Below are 7,843 nucleotides of genomic sequence, written 5' to 3'. Positions count from 1 at the left end.
CCCTCATCCCACAATCCCATCTCTGGGATGCTCCCGGTGTCCCAACACCCTCACTGCTCCACCCCTGAGCCCTCATCCCACAATCCCATCTCCAGGATGCTCTCAGTGACCCCACTGGTTCATCCCTGAGCCCTCATCCCACAATCCCATCTCCGGGATGCTCCCGGTGTCCCCACACCCTCACTGCTCCATCCTTGAGCCCTCATCCCACAATCCCATCTCCAGGGCCAATCCTGAGCCCTCATCCCACAATCCCATCTCCAGTCCCATCCCTGAGCCCTCGTCCCACAGTCCCATCTCCCGGGAGAGAGACAGAGTAGACAGACAGACAGACACATAGGGCAGACACAGACAGGACAGACACACGGACCCAGGACAGACAGACCCAGGACACACAGGTACAGGACACACAGACCCAGGACACAGACCCCAGACAGACGGACAAACACACAGACCCAGGACACACAGACCCGGGACACAGAGCAGGGCAGATGGACAGACAGACAGACCCAGGACACACAGACCAGGACAGACAGCCAGACCCAGGACAGACAGGTACAGGACACACAGAGCAGGACAGACAGATAGACCCAGGACACATAGACCCAGGACAATGGACAGACACACAGACCCAGGACACATGGAGCAGAACACACAGAGCAGGACAGATGGACAGCCAGCCAGCCTGAGGACACACAGAGCAGGACAGACAGACAGACCCAGGACACAGACCCAGAACACACAGACAGGTACAGGACACACAGAGCAGGACAGATGGACAGCCAGCCAGCCCCAGGACACACAGAGCAGGACAGACAGACAGACAGACAGCCCCAGGACACACAGAGCAGGACAGATGGACAGCCAGCCCCAGGACACACAGCCAGCCCAGCACAGGTACTCACGCCCGGCCGGGCCGCGCCAGGAAGCAGAGGGTGTAGAGGCCGAGCTCGAACTCGGGGCTGGAGCCGATGAAGGCAGATCCGACCTCCTTGTGGAACCCATCCCAGCTGAACTGCAGCCCCAGCACCCGGGGGAACGTGTCCCACTGCGGGACGGGGGGACAGGGGGGACAGGGGGGACAGGGGGGTCAGAGCTCCGACCTCGGGGGATCCGGGAATCCCCCCAGACCCTCCAGTGTCCCGGGAATCCTCACACCCACTCTGGAGACAGAGCGGGGTCCAACCGGGCTGAGAGACCCCGGAGGAGCCCCCCGGCCCCAAATCTCTCACTGAGGGCTGGAGGGGCCCTTCGGGGTGTTGGGGTCTGTTCTGGACCTGCTCACCCCACCCCACCCTGGGAAGCAGGAGGAGCATTCCTGGTGCTGTGGATCCACCCCTGGGGCTCTGGATCCATCCCTGAGGCTCTGGATCCATCTCTGAGGCTCTGGATCCACCCATGAGGATCTGGATCCATCCCTGGTGCTGTGGATCCATCCCTGAAGCTCTGGATCCACCCATGAGGATCTGGATCCATCCCTGGTGCTGTGGATCCATCCCTGGTGCTGTGGATGCACCCCTGGGGCTCTGGATCCATCCCTGGTGATGTGGATCCATCCCTGAGGCTCTGGATCCATCCCTGAGGCTCTGGATCCATCCCTGAGGATGTGGATCCACCCCTGAGGATCTGGATCCATCCCTGGTGCTGTGGATCCATCCCTGATACTCTGGATCCATCCCGTTGGGATGAAACTGGTTTGGGGTGGTGCCGCCCCATCACAGACCCCACAGGCCCTGCTGCCCCCATCACAGACCCCACAGGCCCTGCTGCCCCTGGCAGCCCCCCCCGGTCTCACTCACAGGCCCGTCGAAGTTGTGGCTCAGGTAGTTGACCATTCCCTGCTTCTCCAGGAGGTAGAAGCGAATCCAGTTGTGGAATCCGGACACTTTCCCTTTCTTCACCTCCCCTAAACATGAGGGACAGCCCAGGGTGAGCCCTCGGCCCCCCTGCCCCGCTCCCCCCTCCCGGCTGGGTGGGTTGTACCTGAGAAGACGTGCTCGAAGCCGCTGGAATCCTGCTCTCCATCCCCTCGGGAATAGAGCCCGAACCACATCTCCTTCAAATCCTCCAGGAACTCCTGCTCGGAGTCGTAGCGGTCTGGGGGAGAGGAGGGAACCGGCACTGGGAGTGCTGGGAGAGGCAGAGCTCCCCTGTCCCTCACCCCATCCCGTCCCTCACCCCATCCCGCCCCTCGGGAATCATCCCGCCCGTCACCCCATCCCGTCTCTCCCCCCATCCCGCCCCTCGGGAATCATCCCGTCTCTCCCCCCATCCCATCTCTCCCCCCATCCCGCCCCTCGGGAATCATCCCGCTCCTCCTCGCTCCTCCCGGGGCACCTCCCACCCGGCCGGAGCTTCCCTTGGGGAATTCCCGAGGCCCCCTCCCCGCCCCACAACCCACTTTTCTCTCGGAGGAAGGCGAAGAGCGTCCTCATGAGCTCGGTGCCCATGGCCGCCCCCAGGAAGGTTTCCTGCTCCCGCAGCTCCTCCGCCGTCACCTCCTCCTCCCTGCCCGTGGCCCGCTGGTAATTATCCAGCAGCTTAATGAAGCTGGAGTAGGTGGGTCTGGAGAACAGCTCCTCGTTCACGTGTTTGTAGAGCCTGGGGGGGTAGGAGAGGGTAAGGGAGAAGAGCTCCCTCCCCACAGACCCCACAGGACCTGCTGACACATCACAGACCCCACAGAACCTGCTGCCCCATCACAGACCCCACAGATTGTCCTGCCCCCATCACAGACCCCACAGATTGTCCTGCCCCATCGCAGACCCCACAGGTTGTCCTGCCCCCATCACAGACCCCACAGGTTGTCCTGCCCCCATCACAGACCCCACAGGCCCTGCTGCCCCATCACACACCCCACAGAACCCGCTGCCCCATCACAGACCCCACAGGATGTTCTGCCCCATCACAGACCCCACAGGACCTCCCCACACCATCCCTGGTGGCCCCGGGGCCACCCCTGGCCACCCCCGGCCCCCCCCGGTGGCCACTCACGGCTGCGGGGACAGGTCCCGCCCGTGTCCGGTGTCTCCGGGGCCCGCGCGGTGCTGGGGGTTGAGGGCGATGTCTCCGGGCCGGGCCCGGTTGTGATCCAGCCCGTAGAGCTGCTCCGACAGCTCCACGAGCTCCCGTTCCGTGATGGAATCGCGGCTCCGGGAGAAGCCACCTGTGGGGAGGGGCGGGAGGGGCTGCGGGGGGTGATCCAGCACCCATCAGACCCCTGGGGGGGCGTGAGGGGGGTGCGGACCCTCCCCAAAACCACGGGGACGAGGTGGCCACAGGGAGCCTTCCCTGGGCTCCGGGGGGAGCCGGGAATTGTCACCTCCCAGGGGTGACCCTGCTCCGTGACATCCCAAAATCCCACCAATCCCAAAATCCCAGCTCCTGAGGGCGTTGTCCAAACAATCCCGGTGCTCTGGCAGGTTTGGGGCCGTGACCAAACCCCGGGGAGCCCGTTCAGTGTCCGAAAACCCTCTGGGGGAAGAACCTTTCCCTGAGATCCAACCTCACCCTGCCCTGGGACAGCTCCAGCCGTTTCCTTGGATCCTGTCCCTGGTCACCAAAGCGACAGAAGTGCGGTGGACCCTGGGAACACCGACCCAGGGGGGTCCCTGTGGGGTTTGGGGTGCACAGGACCCTGGGAACACCGATCCGGGGGGGTCCCTGTGGGATTTGGGGGGCACAGGCACACAGGGACACAGTCCCAGCACATCCCTGTGGGATTTGGGGGGCACAGGACCCTGGGAACACCAACCCAGGGGGGTCCCTGTGGGGTTTGGGGTGAACAGGCACACAGGGACACAGTCCCAGCACATCCCTGTGGGGTTTGGTGTGCACAGGACCCTGAGAACACCGACCCGGGGGGGTCCCTGTGGGGTTTGGGGTGCACAGGACCCTGGGAACACCGACCCAGGGGGGTCCCTGTGGGGTTTGGGGTGCACAGGCACACAGGGACACAGTCCCAGCACATCCCTGTGGGATTTGGGGTCACACCGCGAGGCTCATCCCGAGGCTCCTCCTGTTTTCCCCCCCTTCCTCCCCCCTCACCCCGGGCAGACTCACCGCGGGCTGGAGCTGCCTCCTCATCCTCATCCTCATCCTCATCCCCGTCTCCGCCTGCACGGAACCGAAAGGAAAAGGTGATGGAGCCGCTCCGGGGGGGTAATGAAGCCCTCCCAGGACCCCCTGACCCCGCGGGAGACCCCCATGCCCACCCCCCGGTCCCGGGGGTCTCACCGGGCCGGCAGTGTCTGTCGTAGTCCCCGCAGCAGCCGCCGAGGGTCCCGCACTCGGGGTGACAGTGACACTCGTCCTCCTCGCTCGGGGGTTCCCCGCAGCGGCCCTCGCACGAGTCGGGGGCCGTGTACAGGTCTGGGGGGGGGAGAAAAACACCCGCGGGGGTCCTCAGGAGGGGCTCCCGAGCCGGGAACATCCCGTCCTTCCCGGCTCCGCAGAGCCACAACTCCCGCCCGGGGTGTTTGTCAGGGCTCGGAGGTGACATCGAGGTGACATCTCCTCCCTGGTGTTGGGGACCCGCCGCGTCGGGCAGGAAAACAGCCCGGTTTGCTCCTCCTGATTCACCGGGATGATGCCGGGATGAGCAGGGACACCCCGGGCCCTGCCCGAGGAGCTGCCGCATTCCAGACACCCTCGTGTGCATCCCGGCCGGGAACACCGGGAAGTCCTTCCCGAGCAATTTATGTGCTAAACGAGCTATTTATGTGCCAAACGTGTTGCTGAGAACCTGTTTTGTGGCTAAAAATAGCAGCGGGTCGGGCTTTGAGGAGGGGGAGTGTCACTCTGGGAGGGACAAGGGACGCGGGTGTCGCTCTGAGAGGGACGAGGGACACGAGTGTCACCCTCAGAGGGACGAGGGACATGAATGTCGTTCTGGGAGGGACAAGGGACACGAGTGTCACCCTCAGAGGGACAAGGGACACTCGTCATCCAGCCAGGGTTTGCTGCAGGAGCACGAGGGGTCGGGTTTGTGCTCAGGCAGCCCCGGGGGAAGGGGCTCCGGGCTCCTCGTCAGCTCCTGGTGGAAAAGCCACCTCAGCAGCCTTTTGTCCCATCCAGGAAGGTGACTCTGTCCCAGGAAGGTGACCCTGTCCCAGCAAAGTGACCCTTCTCAGGTGACCATATCCCAGGAAGGTGACCCTCTCCAAGGAAAGCGACCCTTTCCCAGGAAGATGACCCTTCTCAGGTGACCCTTTCCCAGGAAGGTGACCCTCTCCCAGGACTCTCTCCCAGGACACACCAAGGAGCCACATCCCAAGAGCTGCCGCCCTGCCAAGGGATCCCTGGAGGATCCCTGGAGGATCCCTGGAGGAGAAGGCGTGGCTGTCCCTGCCAACGCTGGAGGATCCCTGGAGGATCCCTGGAAGATCCCTGGAGGATCCCTGGAGGATCCCTGGAGCATCCCTGGAGGAGCAGGCGTGGCTGTCCCTGCCAACCCTGGAGGATCCCTGGAGGATCCCTGGAGGATCCCTGGAGGAGCAGGCGTGGCTGTCCCTGCCAACCCTGCAATCACCAACATCTGAGGCACCGCCGGGTTGCCCAACTTGGCTCCAGCTCCAGGGGAAACGTGTCCTGGGGCAATTCCTGACACTGCACATCCTGCGCCGGGACATCCCAGCCGGGAGAGGGACATCCCAGGGAGGAGAGGGACATCCAAGGGATGAGAGGGACATCCAAGGGATGAGAGGGACATCCCAGCCAGGAGAGGGACATCCCAGCTGGGAGAGGGACATCCCAGGGATAAGAGGGACATCCCAGGGATGAGAGGGACATCCGAGGGATGAGAGGGACATCCCAGGGATGAGAGGGACATCCCAGGAATCAGAGGGACATCCAAGGGAAGAGAGGCACATCACAGCCGGCAGAGGGACATCCCAGGGAGGAGAGGGACATCCAAGGGATGAGAGGGACATCCCAGGGATGAGAGGGACATCCCAGTGAGGAGAGGGACATCCTAGTCAGGAGAGGGACGTCCAAGGGATGAGAGGGACATCCCAGGGAGGAGAGGGACATCCAAGGGATGAGAGGGACATCCCAGCCGGGAGAGGGACATCCCAGACCCCCCCTCCCCGTGTTCAGGGTGGCCTCCCCACGTGACACCGGGGATAAATCACCTGGGATCACTCATCCCAGCTCCCGGGATCACTCATCCAGGCTCATCCCGGCTCTCGGGATCACTCATCCCGGTTCCCGGGATCACTCATCCCGGCTCTCGGGATCACTCATCCCGGCTCCCGGGATCACTCATCCCGGCTAATCCCGGCTCCCGGGATCACTCATCCTGGCTCGTTTTCCAGCGGGATTGTGCAAGGCAGGAGCTGCCCACACATCACTCACCGCTCCCGGGAAGCCCGAGCAGGTCCCGGCCCCCCCCCGGGGCTGGGGGTGACTCAGAGGGGCCCTCGGAGGAGTCACCTCAGTGTCACCTCCCCCCTGTCCCCCGGGCTCGGCTTGGGGGGAACCGGGGCTGTCCCTGCCCAGGAACGGCCCTAAAGAACTCCGGGGACACCCCCCACCCTCAGGGTCACCTTTGGAGGGGCTGAGGGAGCTCTTGGGGAGGTTTTTGGGATGCTGGGAGAGCTGGAGATGTGTTCCAGTACCCCAAATCCCTACAGAACCATCGCCCACCCTCAATGGTCACGTTTAGAGGGGCTGAGGGAGTTCTTGGGCAGCTTATTGGGATGCTGGGAGAGCTGCAGGAGGTGTCTCCCAGCACAGGGAAAGGCTCTTCCTGGCACAGACACGACCCTAAATCCCTCCCACCCTTGATAGTCAAATTTAAGGGGGCTGAGGGAGCTCTTGGGGAGGTTTCTGGGATGCTGGGAGAGCTTTTTGGAGCACTGAGGAGTATTTTGGGCCTCTGGGAGAGCTGGAGGTGTCTCCCAGCACCCTAAATCCCTACAGAGCCACTGCCCACCCTCGATGGTCACGTTTAGTGGGGCTGAGGGAGATTTTGGGGAGCTTTTTGGGATACTGGAAGAGCTGGAGGAGGTGTCTCCCAGCAGAGGTGGGAGATGGTTGGGATGTGACGGAGTTTTCCCAGCGACTCTCCCAGTTTGGGCCACGGGGCTGAGTCACAGCCCATCCCCAAGGCCTGGCCTGACTCAGGCCCAGCTCAAAGCCCAGCTCAAAGCCCAGCCTGGCCCCTGAAAGGGCGTCTTTGAAGGCCAAATGAACCTCAAACAGGGATATTTCACAGCCTGAGCTTCCCAAATATTGGGGTGACGCCTCCCGCTCCTCCGATCCACACGGAACCATCCCAGCTGTGGGATAATCAGGGAAAATTTGCCCCCCTTTTCCTACCCAGACAAGGACAAGTGAAGTTTCTCCAGGTCCACCAGACAGGTCCATCAAGCACTGACCACAGCCCAGCCAGGAGCTCTTATCTCGGTTTTCCCTCTGGAATAACTCGTGGCAGGAGCTCCCCAGACGCCCTTATCCCGTTTTTTCCTCTGGAATAACTCACATGGAACAGGGAAAACCCTCCTGCTCCCACCCCAGCAGCAGCAGGAGCTCCTTGTCTTGCCCAATTCCCCGTCACTCATCCCGAGGGGAGTCGGGAATCATCAGATACGGAGCCTCGGGAGCGTCGGGAGTGACGAAATTCCCGCCTCGCAAGTGGGGCACAGGTCACGTTTTGTGCAAGAAGGATCCCGGAATTCCCACCCCTGGGATGGCTCCTGAAAGCCACAGCTCCGGTTCCTCATCCCTCCAAACCCCTCCGGAGCACCGGGAATGGGAGGGAAGGGAAGGTTTGGGAAGGTTTGGGAAGGTTTGGGAAGGTTTGGGAAGGTTTGGGAAGGGAAGGGAAGGGAAGGGAAGGGAA

At 62.9% G+C, this 7,843-nt stretch overlaps 1 protein-coding gene across 1 annotated transcript in view; it reads right to left on the bottom strand.

The window, feature by feature from the left end:
• Positions 1-7,843, bottom strand: part of ENDOU (endonuclease, poly(U) specific) — an 8,961-nt gene that overhangs the window by 247 nt on the left and 871 nt on the right. The window contains exons 2-8 of the mRNA XM_027703551.1: positions 4,237-4,371; positions 4,063-4,116; positions 2,995-3,166; positions 2,402-2,601; positions 1,984-2,097; positions 1,800-1,906; positions 906-1,048 (exon numbers count right to left, since the gene is read on the bottom strand). Coding sequence (XP_027559352.1) covers positions 906-1,048; positions 1,800-1,906; positions 1,984-2,097; positions 2,402-2,601; positions 2,995-3,166; positions 4,063-4,116; positions 4,237-4,371 — 925 coding nt within the window. The remainder of the gene's footprint in view (positions 1-905; positions 1,049-1,799; positions 1,907-1,983; positions 2,098-2,401; positions 2,602-2,994; positions 3,167-4,062; positions 4,117-4,236; positions 4,372-7,843) is intronic.

The sequence above is a fragment of the Neopelma chrysocephalum genome, unplaced genomic scaffold (assembly GCF_003984885.1).
Source record: "Neopelma chrysocephalum unplaced genomic scaffold, ASM398488v2 Primary Assembly neopelma1_238, whole genome shotgun sequence".
NCBI lineage: Eukaryota > Metazoa > Chordata > Aves > Passeriformes > Pipridae > Neopelma > Neopelma chrysocephalum.
Note: the sequence above shows the minus strand (reverse complement) of the source record. Positions and strands in the feature narration are given on the sequence as shown.